The sequence below is a fragment of the Nannobrachium achirus genome (genome assembly GCF_963921795.1).
Source record: "Nannobrachium achirus genome assembly, chromosome: 9".
In the NCBI taxonomy this organism is placed as follows: Eukaryota; Metazoa; Chordata; class Actinopteri; order Myctophiformes; family Myctophidae; genus Nannobrachium; species Nannobrachium achirus.
Genome location: NC_137818.1, coordinates 30,801,719 through 30,822,268, shown reverse-complemented (window position 1 = coordinate 30,822,268; position 20,550 = coordinate 30,801,719). Strand labels below are relative to the sequence as shown.

Sequence of the window (20,550 nt, the reverse complement as noted above, 5' to 3'; positions counted from 1 at the left end):
TGTTGAAAGATGGTTGTTGATGGATGTTGAAAGCTTTCTCCTCATTACAGTATATATATAGCCATGCAACACAGAGACAGTCAGTCTACTTAAACCCTCTTCCTTAGTTGACTGGGATGAGGGATCCACCAGGGCTCTGTACTAGTCTGGATGGATCGAAATTCCAAATATTACACAATGACATCATCACGCATTTGACAAAATTTGTTGCACTGATTGCTTCTAGTACTTTTACAACATTAGCCATGATTGGCCCCTCTATACAGTACAACTATTATAATGATGATTTTGATTATGATGAACACTTAAGCCCTATTGGATTTCTTTGCTATTCAAGAGCATACAATACTAGAAAAATATTGTTCCTTCGAAACAATTGTGGGCTCGCTTCAAGCCAGAAAACAATGGTTTTAAAAGCACAAAATGTCAAGATCGCAGGCAGTGCTCTCTTTGACGTTACTGACGTCAAAGATTGGTCCATTTTGTTCCAAAAATGTGTTGTGCAAAAGTTGACCCGCTGGTGGCGCTATAACAGGCCAATGTGAGAAGGTTGGTATCTGTTCCTTGACCTATTGGGAATGTGCTTGCAAGATTTCACGCACATCCCAGGCTGTGTTCATGATTTGAGGTGTTTTTGGCTTTGGACACTTTATCGCTGCTTGCAGCTATATTTATTATTATTATTTTATAATTTTTTTGTGTGCACTTCATAGGCATGTTAGATAAAGGTCCTTAGATTGCGTGTAGAATGTTTCATGCAAATTGCAAAAAAAATCCTAGAATAAAAACGGGTTTAAGCGTTTTACAAACTGCTCAAAATTATATAGCGCCCCCCTTTGGCCATTTGGGGTAAGATTGGTTTCAGTGATATTTGAACTAACCTTCTACACTATTTTGTCATGAAAATGTGACTTTGCATGTATGTTTTAGAGGCAGAAGAATAATTTGCATAAAAATGCAATATTGTTTGAATTATTTAAAAAAGCATGTTTCAATGTTAAAGAAATCCGATCTGACAGATCTTTAGATATCGGTCCAAAGTTCACGTAAAAAAAGTTTTGTGCACGTGACGCGAAAATTCCAGAATAAAAGCGGGTTTACGCGTTTTACAAACTGCTCAAAATGGCGGAAAATCGAAGGGCGGAGCTTACTTAACAACGACACAGATGTCTTCCGCTTGAGTCAAAGCACGCGTGTAACAAGTTGCATGTCTTCAAACGAAACGAGTCATGACTTATGCCCGTTTGAAGTTTGAATTTTCAGACGCTTCGTATAGCGCCCCCCTTTGGCCGATTGGAATAAAATTGGTTTCAGTGATACTTTGACTAACCCTCCACATCTTTGCCAAATGCCATGAACGTGTAACTTTGCATGTATGATTTAGAGGCCGAAGAATAATTTGCATAAAACCGCAATATTGATTGAATTATTAAAAAATTATATTTCACTTTAAAAAAAATCTGGTTGATCAATCTGACCGTATTGGTCCAAAGTTCATGTGAAAAAAGTTTTGTGCACTTGACGCGAAAATCCCAGGAGGAGATAGATTTTTACTGTTTTTCATATAATTCCGAATTGTGGGAGACCTAAAGGTCAGAGGTCAAAAGTTAGAGGGTAAAAGTTGTTCGGCATGAGGAGACGCATAAGTGTATACAGGTTTCATGGCTGTATGTATAACACAGCATGAGCTATACCTGTTCAAAGATCGCACTTTCGAAGGCTTCCTACAGCGCCACCATTTGGCCGATTGCTATAAAAAATAATAGCACACTTCGCCACTGTAAACTGAACACATTGATGTTTTTATTTTCATTTTCTCACTAAGTATGTAGGAGTAGAAAGGAACCGAAGTTTTGAGGAGAACTTGATATAGTATAGGAACTAGAAAATGTGCAATTTGTGAAATTGCGAGTGTGGTTGCCCGCCCCGCCCCGGCGCGAGTCGCGGGTGTGCGTTGTTACGTCGCTCCCGATATCGTTTGTGTTTCGTTTTGAGAGGGTCGTTCCCCCCGAAAAACGCGTTTTGGCACGAAACGGTTACGTTTAGCGCGTTTGTGGCGCCCCCTAAGGGTCGAAGTGGAAATGCTTTTGGGGATTTGTTGAATATCCCACCCGCGACTTGTGGTTAAAATTTTGTGTTGACTGGATGTTTCGTTTGTGATTTGTGGCTGATTTTTGCGAAACGGGCCCCTCCCGCTAAATTTGGAAGCCTGTTACGGACGAACGGTATGGACTATCGAAATATCGCTTGAATATGTTTATCGCATGGGTCCAGAGATCATCTGTACCGATTTTTGTGACATTTGGAGAAAATATGTGGGAAAAGGAGCAAAAAGTGTGTTTTGAAGAAAATTCAAAATGGCGGAAAATCTATCCTGACGCAAATGGGCGTGGCCTATATGGGGAGATGCGTCATGACCCAAGGAATCCAGGGAAAAAATAATTTTAATTTTCCGACCTACGGTTAAAGAGTTACAGGCCAAAACGTAAAGTGGGCTGTTATAGCGCCACCATGAGGCCGACTGACGATATTATTTTTTATTTAATCCTTGAAATCATTATGAATCTTCTCTCCAAGTTTTGAAACTGTAGCCCCTATGGTTTGCGAGAAAAAAAAAATTGAATGTGAGTTTTTGCGATTCCCATTATAAGTCAATGGGGAAAATTAATTCACTAATAAATTAATATCAATTAAACGATACAACTTTTCTCTTATCGCAATAATAGCACACGATTCCCGATGAAGCCGGTCGATTTGACATATGGCGCGAGTGTGTGGCGCAAAAACTGCGGGCCGTGAAACGCGTCAAAATAAAGTTTATAAAGTTTCCCTAGAACTATAGTGTGTTGCCCTGTTAGGGCAACCACACTAATAAATAATGACAATATCTAAAGTGTGCTCGCCTTATAGGCGAGCCCACAATTAAAGTTTAAAGTTCAGCTTTTTTTTCTTTTTTTTGAAAATGTTGACAAAATTCAATTGACATCTTCTTGTAGATGCGGCCAAATAGCTACATAATCAATTTGGGGGTCCTTAATTAACGTGAAAATGTTTGAGAACCTATAGAACCTATACCCAGCCACAGGAAAAAGCAGGGGAGAGATGGAATGTCTCAGCTTTTGGTCACCAAACCCCTCAGGTGCACTGAGTGGGGTATCCAGACATCTGCCCTTACTCAATACACAATATTTATCTGTGTGTGTGTGTGTGTGTGTGTGTGTGTGTGTGTGTGTGTGTGTGTGTGTGTGTGTGCGCGCGTGTGCGTGTGCGTGTGTGTGTGTGTGCGTGTGCGTGAGTGTGTGTGTGTGTTTATTTTAATATATTTATGGGGACAGTAAAACCAGAAAAGATCTAATTCATCCTCACCAACCCTTTCTTGTAATTTATGGAATATTTCTAGAGTTTGGATTGCAATTAGGAAAAGAGTGAGGCATTCCGATGTTACTTTTAAAATTTGGGTGAGAGCGGTTAAGGTTAGAGTCAGGGATAGGGATTTTAAGGTTAGTGTATGTGTGTGTGTGTGTGTGTGTGTGTGTGTGCGTGTGCGTGCGTGCGTGCGTGCGTGCGTGCGTGTGTGTGTGTGTGTGTGCTCACGCCTGTGCATTTGCAGCCCATTTATAGCACTTCCTGTGATGGACACCAGGCATGACCTCACATGCCCTCTGACATCACAGGTCCAGCCTAAGGGTCAGAGCTAGGGATTCTAATGAATAGCAGAGGAGAGTCACAGCTCATAGCAACAAAGGAGGCATGACACACAGGCAAGAGGCTGCAGAAATACATCACAGTCTCTCCGACACTCATCAATAAAGCAAAAAGGCAATACAGTAATTAGGAGGAGTGGAACTGCAAAGTGAAGTGGATGTTGGTGTCCATTACTTTACTCTGTGCTGTCATTTGTCTAAAATGTTATGTTAGCCTTGCCACACTTATAAGAAATGACTGTCCAGCTTTTTAATAAACAGAAAATACAATTCCAATGTTATCCAATCAGGAGAACTGATAAACGATTGTAGAGAACTCCACAATTATTATCAGCTTAAATTTTATATTGTTCCATTTAAAACAAATGTGTGCTGATTTATTTGTTGTCTCATCACTTCCAATTTCATGTGTTTATCCTTCATCCTGTATGAGTCTCTCTCCTGATTGTATAACATTTTATCCAAGCCTGAAAATGTATTTTTTATTGACTAAAAAGCTGAAGAGATGTTTGTTCAGAGATACTGAACAAACACTCTATAGCAGGGAACCAGGGATTCTCAGAGGTGTGTTAGGGGTGTTTGCCAGTATGGGGGTTTGCAACAATGTGAGGAATATATTCTGTAGAAAAATGGGGTTGTAAATAAGAACTTATAATTTTAATAAAAGTGTGAGTCTGAAGGGAGACAGAGTTGTTGTTCATTACATGTACAGTATAGCCTATATTTTTCTTTGCTATAAAGTCTATCTAGGATTGCCATGGGAAGTTATTTAAAGATACAATATGTAACCCCTTATTCTTTTATTGGTGAAAAGATATAACAAGACACAAATGACATAAATTACTTCAAAATGGGTGATACATTTTCAACAACAGGATACAGGGGGGGGAAAACAACAGCAACAATAGGGACTGTGTGTGTGTGTGTGTGTGTGTGTGTGTGTGTGTGTGTGTGTGTGTGTGTGTGTGTGTGTGTGTGTGTGTGTGTGTGTGTGTGTGTGTGTGTGTGTGTGTGTGTGTGTGTGTGTGTGTGTGTTTGTGTGTGTGTGTGTTCCATAGACTGTAAAAAAATAGGGTGTGTTCATGCGTGCGTGTGCGCGCGCGCGCATGTGCGTGTGTGTGTGTGTGTGTGTGTGTGTGTGTGTGTGTGTGTGTGTGTGTGTGTGTGTGTGTGTGTGTGTGTGTGTGTGTGTGTGTGTATGTGTGTGTGCGTGCGCATGTGTTCGTGCATCCGTGCGTGTGTATAATTAGAGTATGGCCATATCATATGGATGATGGCCAGACAAGGACAAGGACCAGACTGGTGTTAATTAAAGACCAGACCGTTATGCATTTGTGACCAATGAAATGTAATCTAGAATAGAGCATCGCAGCAGAAGTGGTTTACTGGTGCCACTTAAGAATCGTCATTCATTTTCCCCATAGACTTTTACAAAGATATTTATAACAATTATGTTAAGCCTAGAACCAAGCCATCCAGGATGGCAGTGAATCATGACCATAAAACCTTTGATCCTATGTGAAAATATATTTTTATATTAAATTATTTGATATACTACATTTAATAACTACCCTTTGTTTAGCAATTTTCAAAATGTTCTTTTCATAGAAACAAGGGTTGTATGGTCATGATTCACTGCCATCCTGGATGGCTTGGTTCTAGGCTTAACATAATTGTTATAAATATTTTTGTAAAAGTCTATGGGGAAAATGACTGACGATTTTTAAGTGGCACCAGTAAACCACTTCCGCTGCGATGCTCTATAACATTTTTCCAATGAGCAATTTTTATGTTTGGCTTTGATTTCCAGTTCAATGGGGATAGTTAGGGCCACAAGGAGTAATCTATTGTGTTCATTGTTTTGATCCATGTTTGATAAATCACCTTACATACATACTGACAGAGTTTGTGGGATGTGGCAGCCCATCTGGCAGAAGCATGCTAGTGGTGTGGGAACCACCAAAGGGTCCAAATGGACCCTTAAAGGTCTGTAACTCTGACTGTACAAACGCCCAAGCTACTTCCCAACCAAGTTACTCTCTACGTTTGTCAACATATTGTCCTTTCTTTTAAAGGAGTAGTTCACCCCCAAAAATACTTTTTTTTTTTTTCAATTGATTACTCATGCCATGGAGAGTAGAGTTCAATAATATTTTTTGTTTTTTGTCACATTCCTAAGACAAAAATTTGATTCGAGTAAATGTACCCCCATTGATTCCGGATGGGGACCCGGTCCCCATCCGGAACGAATGGGGGTACATTTATTGTTATCAAATTCTTTTGTAGGAATGCGACAAAAAACTACAAATATTATTGAACTCTAGTCTCCATGGCGTGACTAATCAATAGAAAAAAAGTCATTTTGGGGGTGAACTCCTTTGAATCCTTTAAATCAGTTACAATGACACAAAAACAAATGAACAAACGACACAAACCTACAGTACTGGAACAAAATAAACCAATAAAAACAATGGCGATATATTTTATCTTTTGGGACCCCCCCATTTAATTCAACATAAAACAAACAGAACCAAATTGGTTCCATTTGTACAATCTCAGAGTGTTCCATTCAGACCCCCTGGTGGTAGACCAGGCGCTAGCTGTCTTGCAAATTGTATAGTACTAGAGGGTCGCGGCCCTTCGGGCCACTCACATCTAGTAAAAAAAAAAAAAAAGTTTAAAAAAAAGTTTAAAAAAAAGTTAAAGGAAAAAAAAAAAAAAAAAAATTGGGGGGGGAACTATTGTGGCGGAACTATTGTGCCGCAGCGCACGTTTCCGGTCGGACATATTTGACCGGCGGACTATTTTATACAGAGGCAAAATATGAGGGTAATAACGAATACAACTGTATACAGAGGTTTGGAAACGACATCTTGCAAAGGTGACATGGGTGTTTGAATTTTTAAGCTATATTTAGTACATATGTAGTACATCTTGGCCAAGTGGTTTGGTATTTAAGTTAGCGATACATGACCCGGAAGTAGATCACTTACTCTTTTGTAATATAAAGATGGGCGAATGTATGGCTGTGGGATTAATAGCATATAATGCTGTTTGCTGACGTCTAGATATCAGATGACGCACCTGCAACACCTGCTCCTGTCTGGAAATTACTGACAGAGGATTGTGACCTTTAACCAGTGTAGAGAGTGTATACCTCAGTTCTGGTCCAGATCTCTGGTCCCACACCACAGTAATGAGGAGGAGAGTCACAAACTGTGGGAGGTGATCTGTCTGTCAGACTGACCCATAGGTGACACAGGTGATAGTTAGGGGGGGAGGGGGGGGAAAATCCGTTGACGTATCTAAAACGCATTGGACCCCCTTTCAAACAGGGAGTGCTATGCAGTCACATCATTATGTGTTCTGTGGTATAACATCTTCTCAAAGAGTTGTCAAGGTAGCCTACAGTAGACTACAACTACAACCACTCCATAGAGATTTGTCTTTAGAACCAGGAAACCGTATTTTGCGCTCTACAGAGGCTAACAGACTAACACTACATTGGACAAGTGTCAAAGCTTCTTAAGGTAAGTTTGATCATTCTATTTCTATATAAATATAACAGCAAATTGAATAAAAGGGGTAGAATGTGTAGGTCTTACCATTTGATTTTTCCCCATTCAAGCCAATGGGGAAAATTAATTCACTAATAAATTAATGGACGTAAATGGAGATTTTTGTGTCAGTCCTTGTCCCTTTTATGCCCATATATGGAGATCCCTGATTAAGCCCATATCTTGGAATGCTCATATATGGACATACTGTGTCAGTCTCATGTGGTCTATGATGTCAGTCATCTGTGATGTCAGTCATCTCCAAATTTGGGAAAAGTTACATTTTTAATTAAAGTTAATGGAGAAAATTAATTCACAAATAAATGTATATAAATTAAACTGTGTAACGTATCTCTTAGAAAAGAATGCAAGGAATCGATTCCCGATGAAGCCGGTCGATTTTTACATATGGCCCAAGTGCGTGCCATCAAAACTGTGGGAAGATTACCACGGCAAAATAAAGTTTATCTGGGGCTGAAAGAAAGGTGGAAAGATGGATGGAAGGAATAAAGACTGACAAGTATATAGTCTGTTTGCCCTGCCCTATTATACAGTAGTTGTAATACATTATTATAATTATTATTATATAATATAACAGAGAACATCTTAAAGGACAGCAGTCATCCCGCCCATTCCCTGTTCTATCTCCTCCCATCCAAAATACGTTACCAGAGCATCTCATCGCACACCACCCGTCTCAGTAATAGTTTTTATGCTCAAGCAATCAGGTTGCTTAACGAAGAGATGAAAGCGAGACCTAGGTAGTCATGTGCACTGTACGCAGTTTTTAAACTGTACACTGTTACACTGTATGGTTTTTGTTGTTTTTGGGTTGTCTTGGGTGACTTGTTGTTGTCTTGTTGTTGTGGGTTGATGTTTTTGTGTGTAATAAGGCTGAGAGTGCTCCTGGCACAAGCATTTCATTGTATGTCTGTACCTGTATGGATATGCATGTGACTAATAAACCTGAACCTGAACCTGAACCTAATTATAAAAAGCAGCATTCAATTTAAGCAAGAACATCACCAAAGTTTTCTGCCTTATTCTGTAATTACTTTACTTAGAGCATACTTATAGTGATTTAAAATCACACTATATAATGCATTATAACAGTGATTATTATGCATTTTTAAAATCATTATAATGTACAATTATTGTGAACTATTATAGACATGGGATGCATAGCATGTGTTACCCAAGTTTTGTTTAGGCAGTAAAGGAGACAAATGTGGGCTATTTGTGTCCCACTGACACAGGGATGTGCCTTCCTGTGTGCTGTTTGCTGTTCTTGCTCTTCTGTCCAAGTATGGAGATGGTCAACAAGCCAAGGTATTTAGGAAATCAAGTTACTGGATAGCCTACTCAATATCATAATTTAGCTGCAATCTAGCAATTAGCTAAGAATAGTTGAAATGTAGTGGATGGGTGGATCTGCAGGACGGACCAGATTTGCATAAAGTTGGTTGAATACAGTTCCAACTTTTTGCAAATCTGGTCCGTCCAACCATTGGCAACTCCTACATTGCATGCTCTACATTGAAAATGAATTGGATCCATCAGTAATGCAAAAATGTTTTCTTTTCTTTTTTCTTTTTTTTAGAAAGAAAATAGGCTATATAGGCTACACATTGTGTCCTGTCAGTCTGCTTAACACTATCAAATAAAGGCAGAAAAGGTCAAAAAATAAAGTATCAATACCACAACGTAGAAATACTCTGTTAAAGGTTAAGGTTAAAGGTAATAAAACATTACTTGAGTAAAAGTATAAACATATTGGCATCAAAATGTACCTAAAGTACCAAAAGTAAAAGTATCCATTATGCGGAAAATCCCATTTCACGTTTTCAATTATATAATGTATAAAATCTTTTGAAAATAGCAGATCTTGTAGATGGGCTATTGTCAAATATCCAAAGTATAAGTATAGGGCTGAAGTTATTAATGCATGTTTTGTAATAAATAATCATCCAAATCTACAAAGTAACTAGTAACACATGTTCTAATCATAGTAGTAGAGTAAAAGTAAAATGTTTGCCTGATGTCGTAGAGCAGTAGTAAAAATATTGAAAATTGGAAACACCTCAGCCATTTCACTATATATATTCGCTTCAATCCAACACTGTTTCCTTCAGATGGAAGCTGGAAGAAGGACAGAACAGTGTCAACAACTTCAAAAGGCACTCAGAAGGAACCTTTACAAGTGACTTCACCCACTACCTGGATAAGATCAAGGCCAAAGACTTTGTGGAGTGGCTGGCCAGTGGTAAAGTCATGCAGCGAATACCATTTGAATCTAAGTGCTGTATGTTTGTTAGAGCATGGCAAAAAAAATAAAAAATCCCCAGAGCAAAAATGTATTTCGCTCTGGGGATTGTACTGTAACCTATATTTTTGCATTCTAGAATTTGGGTATTTTGACGGATTCTGTTATGGTGACATACATTTTCTATGTTTGTCTCTCAGATGCAACAGCGGCCAGCTCTACATTGAGGACATGATGAGGGCAACCCACTCAGAAGACCCATGTCATCATCCTGTATTATTACCCAGCATCATAAAGAAGAAGATTTGTTAGCCCATGGCATAAAAAAATGTTGCAACGTTAATCTCTGGCCAATATATATAGTTTCCATGAAAACAATGTATCCAAAACAACTATTGCAAAGAAATCCAAATGTGATCTTCAATTCCCACTGTAAGTTCATTAATTCAACAAACACACTATTTACAGGCCATGATGATGCTGTAAATGTGTATCATGTCATGAAATCCTTTTACAGGTTAGGAGTGTGTTGGGCAAGTTGGATGACATGACATTATGTAGAAATGATCACTCCAAGTCCATATTCATACATTACCAGTAGATGGTGCTGTTGTTCTGTAAATGAAACGCAAGCAAAAACAAATGCGTGGGTGTAAACTAAATGCATGTTTTCAAACGTCAGCTGCTTCTCTCAGCAATAACATTTATATTGATACCATTATTATGTTCCCATACTGTGCTTAGACCTACACAATCAACCGTGAGGCGCTTTCGGTAGTCCAAATAAACTGCTAAACTGAAGAATAGCCAACTATCATGAACTATACCGGTATATGCTCCTTCAAATCGGGGTTGGGGACGGGATGGCGGATGGGGGTTGGTTGGTTGGTTGGTTACGCTGGCGGAGTGGAGGCGGGGGTGGTGGCAGCTCAATTTAGGTGTCTGTCGTGTCTCATTGAGAAAATGTGAGATTGTGGAGTGGGGGGCTGTTGGCTGCTCGCCATTCCTGTGATGGAGAGCTCCCTCCGTGTCCTCCTGCACCGTCTGCTCCCCGGGGAGAAGGAGGCTGGGCTGGCAGGGAGGGAGGCGGGGGAAACGGATAAAGTGAGAAAGGGAGTGTGCGCCACATAGGCCTACATATCCCCTGATCCATATAGTTTTATATAGGATCACATAGTAGGACCCCCCTCCCGCCATTTCCTTATTCTTTGCTGAGTGCTAACAAAGTCACAACCTGCCTGACACGCGACACCTGCGTTGTTGGAGGGAGAGGAAAACAGGTGCAAGAATGACATGAATGAACAATATAGCTCAGGCATACCTACTGGATAAGGAAAGCATATAAAAAAAAGAACGGAAAAAAGGATCATGGCAAAATAAAATAAAATAAAAACCATTGATAGTGGCTAGTTTAAGATAATGAGGAACACACACACACACACACACACACACACACACACACACACACACACACACACAGATAATATGATATATTATATATTATTACATATATATTATTATATATTATTAAGAACAATGGTGTGGCGCTGTTAATCCTCATAATTTCTCCAGATTCGGAAGATAGAAAACACATAATGCAAAATTACATCACCGCCATGTATAACCATAAGACAGGGCTGAGACATGAAAACCACGTAGCCTACGTGTAGAGAGAGGGAGGGGAAGGAGAACAGGGAGGGGAGGGGGTGTAGGTGTGGCTGTCTATGAATTAGGTCGAGCTGTGTAACGCACCCATTCGCACACTAAACACATTTCCATGGCTGGGCATATAGTCCATGACAAACAAGCTCTGCTCCCCTCCTAACTACCCCAGGGACCCCTGGCTGTAGCAGGCTATTTGTTCTCTGATGCTCAGCACCAGTGGTGGAAAAAGTAGCCTACTCACATTTTGTACTTAAGTAAAAGTATCAATACTGCAAATCTGCAAGATGTAGGCCTACTCTGTTACAAGTCGAAGTCTCGTATTCAAAAGTAGGCCTACGTATTGGCGTCAAAATCTACTAAAGTATAGACTAGCCTACTAAAAGTAAAAGTAGGCTACTCACTGTGCAGAATGCCTCATTTCACAGGTTCAAAAATGTATCGCATTGTAGATCTGCTATTTAGGCCTGTCTACTATAGGTGTATATATTTTCAAAAACCAGTATACTGATATTTCGTTTTGTATTGTAGGCTAATTTGGTAGGCTATTACAATTGTAGTGAAGTAAAAAATACAATTTGCCTCTGAGATGTAGTGGAGTAAAAGTATGGAACATTTGAAATACTCCAGTAAAGTAAAAGTACCTCAAAATTGTACTTAAGTAGCCTACAGTACTTGAGTAAATGTATAGGCTTTACACCACCGCTCAGCACCAAGGACAGCTCCCCTCCGGCAGCACCGAGCGAGCAGAGCACTGGCAGCCATTTGGAAATGCATCCGCCAATTCGTCGTTGAGACCGGGTTTTAGGGGGGGATCCTTAATGCGTGTTTGTGATCTTGATGGTTGTTCTTTTTATTTTATTTTATTAGCTTGTTATTATTATTATTATCTGATGCGCGTCAGCCGCTCAGATATGGGCGCGATCAGATGCAGGCACTGGGCCAAACTGGGAGTGTGCTGCTGACTCAGCCTCGACTGCTGCATTAATTTATCTGCACTGCAGTGCTCCACCGCCGCCTCCCCCCGCCCCTCTCTCTCTCTCTCTCTCTCTCTCTCTCTCTCTCTCTCTCTCTCTCTCTCTCTCTCTCTCTCTCTCTCTCCCCCCACCTCCTCAATGCAAGCCCTCGCACAGCACGTCCGAAGTAAAGGGGAGGGAGGAAAGGGAGAGGCGAGGAGTAGAGGCGGCGGTCAATAGAACATAAGGACCAAGTCTCGCACGCGTAATTGTTTGAATGAACGGATGGAAGAAAAATATTCCATATGAAAACCCTGGGAGACAGACAAGAGGAGGAGGAGGAGGAGGAGGAGGAGGAGGAGGAGGAGGGAGGAGGAGAGGGGTATAGGCTATTCTGCGGGGGATGAGAAAAGTGATGGGAAGGGAGGCGCCTCATGGAGGATGTATCTATTTAGTCCCAAAATATCTGTGCTGTGTGTGTGTGTGTGTGTGTGTGTGTGTGTGTGTGTGTGTGTGTGTGTGTGTGTGTGTGTGTGTGTGTGTGTGTGTGTGTGTGCGCGCGCGCGCGCGTCTGTGTGTGTGTGTGTGTGTGTGTGTGTGTGTGTGTGTGTGTGTGTGTGTGTGTGTGTGTGAGAGAGAGACTATCCATCATTTTCATACAATGTCATCACCTCTGAAAAGTTTTTTTTCCCTCCTCTACCCTGTTTCTTCAAGCTGATGGGCTACGGTACAAACACCCACACATCCACACACACCCCCCCCCCACACACACACACACACACACACACACACACAAGGGATCAATATCCAGTCAGTTTGACTGCTCTTGGCTCAGCCCTATATGATATGAGGTGATGGTTGTGATGTCATATCCCCAGGGGTTCTGCTTTATGGTGAGGCACAAAGAAAGTCATATCATCACAGTACAGAAGCACTGCGTAGCACAATGGCATTACGGTATGCCTTCTGCCTGTGGGCAATGTTAACATGCGGGGCATTTAACAAATTCAATATGTCCATTAAGTTTGAAAGGCTTTCCTATTCAGTGAAACCCTTTGCTCAGCCTCAGCTCCATCTTACACGACGCACCACTTGCATGTATCTACACAACACACTACAAAGATGAGCTGACCCACAACATTGGACAAACAACAAATTGGAACATTTCTTCTGTGTTAAAAGCAAGGCAGAAAAACTAAATCCACAAGCACAGATATCTGTCGTATAAGAGTAATGGTCCTAACTAAATATGGTCAGAATTTCATAAAGGAGCCAACACTCTCAAGTTGTAACTGGAAGGCTGCTTTATTGGTAATAAAAAGGTTCGTGCTCAAATGAAGACAATCTTTCGTAAGTTCTTACTAAGAGTCCAAGTGGTTGTGCAGCACACCATTATATTGTATATCCTCTTTTATCACGGTGTCAAATGATAACAATTGTTTGAAAAGCACTTTTAAAACTTTCAGCAAAAAGAAAACAAAAATGGCAATAATAAACCATGCTAAAGAAAAAAAAAATGAATCCTATTATCTAATATTGATAGAAAAATAAATTCCAAATGGAAAGAACAGAAATATAGAAGGCAAGCTGCTTTTTCACAAGCCAAGTGGGTGACACATATAGCACAAAGAACAGGACACTTTGCTTTGAATTAGCTGTTTTTCTTTTCTAAACATCACACACTGTTGAATATCAAGATGAAGTGGGGTGTCTGGATAATCCTCCGGCAGTATGTCTGATCTCCTGTCAGCTTGACATCCCTGATTAATGCTGTGCTCCATATTATCACCACATACCACCCCTTCACCCTCCACAGTTTATTTTATTTTATTTTATTTTATTTTTGTGTGGCAACATCGTCCGAATTTGCAGAAAAAGCAGAAAAAGGCACATGCCATTGAGTGGAACGACACTAGAAACAAAACAATTAAACAAAATAAATGTGTGGATGAGAAGCAAGAACTATTGTGTGAATGTATAACTGTTAATGGCAATGATGTCTCTCTGTGTGTGTGTGTGTGTGTGTGTGTGTGTGTGTGTGTGTGTGTGTGTGTGTGTGTGTGTGTGTGTGTGTGTGTGTGTGTGTGTGTGTGTGTGTGTGTGTCGGTCTGTCGGTTTGTCGGTCTGTCTGTGAGTGTGTGTCTGTGGGTGTGAACTGTATACTCAGTGCAGGTAAGAGATATGACAGTGAGAAATGTGCTGGTAACATTATCCTTTCATCATGATCAGGCTACAATCCATGGCAAGCAGTTCCAGGAACATTGCACTTGAGCTGTTTCCCAAAACAGAAGGGTGCTGGACCAACCAGTATTAGACATCCACAGAACGTGTTGCACATAAATCAAATGTGACAAACGGTGTTCCTCTGTTTAATGTATATACATATAGACATATATGTATACATGTATATATCTTTTGTATTATATAATATCTATATGTCATTCAATTTCCGTCAACAAAGTGAAAAGTGTCTCAAAAAATCCAAAAGGTAACAAATGTGACAAAGGGCATAGCTTGAAGCCATTCTATATTATTGTTATTCTTTTTTTCTTCTTCTGATTATTAGTAGTAACTTTTTAAAACTCCATATTTACAAAAAACACAACAAAGCATGCCGTTAAAATAAAAGAATATAATACAGTATTTATAATTTCTCTCAAAAAGTTCATTCTTTTTCAGCGATTGTGCCATTTACATCATAGACTGCACTGTACATGTTTTTATTCATTTTTTTCTTTTTCCAAGTGTGAATGTGTCATTCTAAAATATTACATCCAAGATGAGCATGAGTAAATTGGATGGAGTTATTTGCTCCTCCTGTGGTTCTCGTTTGGGAATGTATTTGGTTTCAGTGTGCAGCAGCCCAACTGATTCGGAGACCTCATATTGTAAACAGAACTCGGGTATTGTTACAGACGGGATTCTTGTACAGGCAGTGTTTAACACACCAAATGGCATTAGTGGTGCGACTCTGAATGGCAGGTGTACGGTGTATCCAGCCACATGTTTGTAAATAAGACCATCACTCAGGTGTAGAAAAAAATGGCAGGAATACCTAAGGAGGCCTTTGTGTCTTGTCTATCACGTGACGAAGCGTCTTTTTTCATGTAAAATACCCACAAAAAATATTATTACAATGTAGCTGCATTGATGTGAAGAGGCCTCACTGATACTCTGTCAAGTGTGGTGTTTCTACTCCATCTTGGACAGATGTTTCTGAAGCGGGTGGACAGCGTTTTAAAAAATCCTGAAAAGATGTTGCAAGCCTGGGTCCAACACCAGTGTTACTTTAAACAGTGTTTAAATAGGTCCCACAAAAGCACAATGATACACTGACAAACATGGGACTTTCTGCACTCTAGAGCCTAATTTATATTTTGTCGCACGGTGCCACGCGCCAAAAGTAAAACATTTTCAAGCTACTATCGTGATGCGTTGCATTGTTAGCATGGAAGTTATATACGGCAATACCGTTGTGCGACAAAGTATAAGCTGGGCTTAACTAAGACCAAAGCACTATTCACTCCCACTGCTCTTGTCTCTCTCCATGGTCTTTCTCTGGTTGTCATGGCAGTCAATCTAAAACCCTTGAGGGAGTGGCTCTTCTCTACTCTCTAGTCCACATACCGACCGGTATAGTACAAAACTGTATTATCATCCATCCATCCCTCCACCTCCCTGACGCATCAAAGAATATCCATTTTGTTCAGCAGTTTAAACCACAGGCTCCTCATGCCTATCCACCAGCCATCATACATATACAGTAGCCTACATACATGCTGGGCGTGACAGAGCATGTCCTTGTGATAGTCCCTGCAAAGTTTGGTGTTTCAAATGGTCAACTCTCATGCAGCTCATAGCCTCTTCTGAGAATGACAGCATCACTAGGACATCAGAGAAGGACATCATCGTCTGAAAAAAAAAGGCTATCTATCTAAGACATGACTTAAACTCTCAATGGGGACAACTGACAGAGGACAAAAGAGGAATTGTTTTGAATAGAAAGCAACATCTTCCGATTAGTGGACTTAAATCAGCAGTTTAGGTTCTCTAAAATATTAAAAACCTCGATCCCTCAACCATCACACTCGCTGCTGTCAGCTCGCTGTCCAATAATTAAAGCATCAGAATTCCAATCAACATTTAAGCTCAATACAGCCTCGCTGCTAGAACAGGGACCACAGGGAAGGGGAATGGCTGTTGTATACACGTGAGTAAAAGAGATGCAAGCCCCAGATTTAAACAGATCTCTAAATCTGTGCATCCCCGTTGCGGGGATATTCCAACACACCTTTTTATACACTTTGTATATCAGAGCAGCAAAAAAACAGCTTTCAATGTGCTCCAACAGAGCAAGCCCTCTCAGTGCTTACATCCTCCATTCACCTATAGTTCTGATGAAGGGTGCCAGTTGAAAAGCTAAAGTAGTGAAGGGCAGGAATATACTACTATCATTCCCCCAATATGCTATATACTATATATACTGTATGTATCATATCATTTTCCCATTTTCCAGTTATAGTTTTCTTAATTTCCCCCAGTGGACAGCCTCAAACTTATGGTCAAGCCACTGCAGTGGTTTGAGAATTAGTGTTGTGTGGACTATGATTACTCATGCATGGTTCCTGATCAAAACATGCCTTCATGCAAGTCATTTCTATGCATTGAACGAGCACAATAATTATTATTTATCTGGAACTCGATCTGAACGAGTTCCCTTCAGCCCAAGTCAGAACAATGACTAATGACTTCTGCCCAGTCAGTGTGAAAGCCCATGTAGAAAAAGATTTTTTCAATGTCAGTATAACAAAGAGGAGATGAAGGGACGCGTGACATGGGCTAAATGTTATCTTTTTTTGCTGCTCAAATAACATAAAGATGCAAGTATACACGGCACAAACAAAAAAATAAACTCTCTTTCGTCTACTGTTCTGGGCTTACCCCCCCCCTCCCCCTTCCTCTCTCTCTCTTGCTCACACTCCCTATGTGTTTCCATTCTGGCTAACCTTGCTTGGTTGACTATCGTGTTTCCTCCTTGATAAGGACAGTAAACTCAAAGGTTACAGAGTCTCCATCAGACTGCTAACACAGTTCTAGTGAGATCTGTCAAGCCACGATTCAGTCCCATAGAGGTGGGCCATTGATTCGAGGGTCCACGCTTGGTGGTGGCAGAGATTTAGCATTTTTTCCAATCGTCTAGCAGAGATTTCTGTCCCTTGGCAGTTGGTCCCCAAAAATGTGTGTGTCATTGGCCAGCACACGTTTAAGTCATTTGTTTCTTGTGGTTGTTCTCCAGTTCTAAGAACTTGGTCACTATGCAGTGAACTTCCATGGAACTTCCATTTGGTTTGGTTATCTTTGACGACATAAGAAACCATGTTGCCTCAGACGTGTGTAAGTCTGTAAACATTTTATTTCGTGTTTATTTGTTGTTTTTCTCCTCACGAGAAATGGTCAATTTGTTTTTACATTTGTTGGGGCTTGGGCTCAGAGTCTTCTCACTATTGTCTTTATTGGAATTAAGTCACTGAACCCACTAACACTTGGATTCCCGCTCATCTTTTTGGTTTCTATCCTTCTCTTTCCTCGCCGCCTTCTCCTCATTCTCCTCTTGTTTCTCCTTGTCAGGTTTGGTAACACTGTCATAAGAGGGGAGAGATGCTGTCGACGGTGTGCTCTCTTTCTTCTCTTGGTTGGTCCTGCCATTTTCAAGCTTATTGTTAGAGAGGGTGAACCGCCTGAAGATGATTCCACGTCGAATAAGGTGGCCGCGGTAGGCGCACTGGATGATCCTGGCAGAGACATCCTCCTGTTTGCGGCGCAGTGTTGTGGTTATAGGCTCATAGGATACTTTAGACGGGTTGGCCTGCACGAAACGGTCCTCCATCTGTGCCCGCAACATATCCAGCTCACCGCTGTCACCCAGCACACGCTTGGTGAAGGCAAACAAGATGTCCAGGCAGTGAATGCGATCGCCACTCACCATGGGCATGTCCATGGCGATCAGTTCAATGGTGTTGGGTTTGGGCACACGCAACGGGTGCTCTAGAGTGTCTGCGAAATCGGACAACTTGGCAAAGGTGATGAACTGGGAGGCAGTAGGGTCGAACTTCTCCCAGATCTCGTAGAAGGTCTCGAAGTCGTCCTCACTGAGCGGGTCTGTGCTCTCCTCTGTGGCAACACTGAAGTTCTCCAAGATAATGGCGATGTACATGTTGACCACAATGAGGAAAGAGATGATGATGTACATGACGAAGAAGAAGATGCCCACTGACGGGTTGCCACAGTCACCTTTTACGTTGGTGCCAGGGTTCTCGAGTTTGGGGTCGCAGTCTGGTGGGTAGTTGAGGATAGGCAGCAGCAAGCCGTCCCAGCCAGCCGATGTGGTGATCATGAACAGGCAAATCATACTGTTGCCGAAGGTCTCGAAATTGTACATGTCGTCGATGCCCGCTCCATGTTTAACATAGCCAAAGTTAGACATGCCAAAGATGGAGAAGATGAACATGACAAGGAAGAGCAGTAGGCCAATGTTAAAAAGGGCTGGCAGTGACATCATCAGGGCAAAGAGTAAAGTTCGGATACCCTTGGCTCCTTTAATTAGACGCAGGATACGTCCGATTCGAGCCAACCTGATCACCCTGAACAGGGTTGGCGACACAAAGTACTTCTCAATAATATCAGCCAGGAACATACCTGAGGTAGGAGACAAGAAAAGAGAGTTAGAAATGTGTGCTTTTGATCAAGATATCTTAATCTACAATATTTTATGTAGAGGAACATCAGTCAAACTCCCTCAAAACCTCCTCCTGCCTCACTCACCAACGATGGACAGGATGACCACAACAACATCAAAGACGTTCCATCCGTTGGTAAAGTAGTAGTGCCGCAGTGCAAAGAGCTTCAACACAAACTCTGTGGTGAAGACCACGATGAAGATGAAGTTGACCCAGTATAGGACATTCTCCGTCTCAGGCGACTGGTCGTCTGTCTCCACCATCATGGTAACCATATTAAGGCAGATGAGTATCATGATGGAGATGTCAAACACCTGCTGTTGCACAAAGTCAAACACCATTCCCTGGATCAGGTTCTGGGGGAGGAGAAGACAAAATGTTATGGCACACAGATCATCATATCTATGGCAAAAAGAGATGTACAAATTTGTCAAGTTTGATGGTTTCAAACAAAAAGCAACATCTATTTAATTAACCAAAATTACGTTATGGATCTTTATTGCCATGATTAAACTTCAACAGCAACCATTGTGGAAAAGAAAATGTACCTGTGGTCGAGGAATAGGTTTTTGGGGCTTTTTGGATCCCAGTTTCTTCATGGCATTGTAGTACTTCTTCTGTTCTTCCGTCATGAAGATATCCTGACCCCCAAAGTATAGGGACACAAACATTTGGTTACAATCATATTTTGACATGGTCAACAGGGCGGCCGCATCCATTGAGTTCAATGGAGAAGTGACGCCATGTTCTATTCGGTTAATCACGATCAATCAATTGTAATCACGCTATGTATTTAGAAGCATGCAGTGAAGAGAGTCAGAAAGGAGACTTATCTTTTTCTTCTGTTGGTTAAAGTTGTCAATGATCACACCAATGAAGAGGTTGAGGGTGAAAAAGGACCCGAAAATGATGAAGATGACGAAGTAGATGTACATGTAGATGTTATCTTCATAGATGGGCTGGTCCTCCACCTGGAAGACAGGCAGTGTCATTTATAAATTCCATCAGTAACATTGAATTAAGACTTTTATCACACCTTACTTTTAATGAATGTCGCAACTGCCTAAATATATTGAGATATAAGCATTCTGATTATTGAAGGATATGTACCGATCTGGAATCCACCGCAGCATACATAATGTCCATCCAGCCTTTGAACGTGGCCTTTGAAAACAGAGAGACGTATTAAACGCACGTTTAGTTCAACACCCAACACCCCAAAGTTAATATATTTTACTTACTGTAATTACATATAGCTTAGGTCAGGGGTCTTCAACAGGGGGTTCGGGACCCCTAGGGGGTCCTCAGAGTTACTACAGGGGGTCCTCCAAATCTTTGTGTGATTTTTTTATATTAACCACTTGAACCCTAGCGTCCATATTCGGAGAACTTTAGACAAAAATAGCAATCTACAAGCTCGCGTAGATTGCGTTGCAAGGCATTGTGAGCTTGTAGATCAGCTATTTTTGGCAAAGAGAAGAAAAAAAACGTTGAAGACCCCTGGACCCCTGAAAATAAAATTCAAACAGAATGACACCGATGTGTTACCTGTGGAAGAGTGCGTGCATGGAAAAACAAACACGGAAATGAGGTGAAGAGAAACGCAATCATGGAAAGTACATAGAGAGGCCATAAAACTGTGAAAGCAAATGGACAGAAAAGCAAGAATAA

General features: G+C 41.0%; 1 protein-coding gene across 5 annotated transcripts in view; it reads right to left on the bottom strand.

Annotated features, from left to right (window-relative positions):
* Positions 1-17,678: 17,678 nt before the first annotated feature.
* The window catches only part of scn8aa (sodium channel, voltage gated, type VIII, alpha subunit a), a gene marked incomplete at both ends in the record, with an annotated part of 54,453 nt that continues 51,581 nt past the window's right edge, over positions 17,679-20,550 (bottom strand). For all 5 annotated transcript variants that reach the window (XM_080732449.1, XM_080732450.1, XM_080732452.1 and 2 more), the window contains 5 exons: positions 17,679-18,838; positions 18,965-19,235; positions 19,428-19,532; positions 19,713-19,850; positions 19,990-20,043. In XM_080732449.1, coding sequence (XP_080588575.1) covers positions 17,679-18,838; positions 18,965-19,235; positions 19,428-19,532; positions 19,713-19,850; positions 19,990-20,043 — 1,728 coding nt within the window. The remainder of the gene's footprint in view (positions 18,839-18,964; positions 19,236-19,427; positions 19,533-19,712; positions 19,851-19,989; positions 20,044-20,550) is intronic.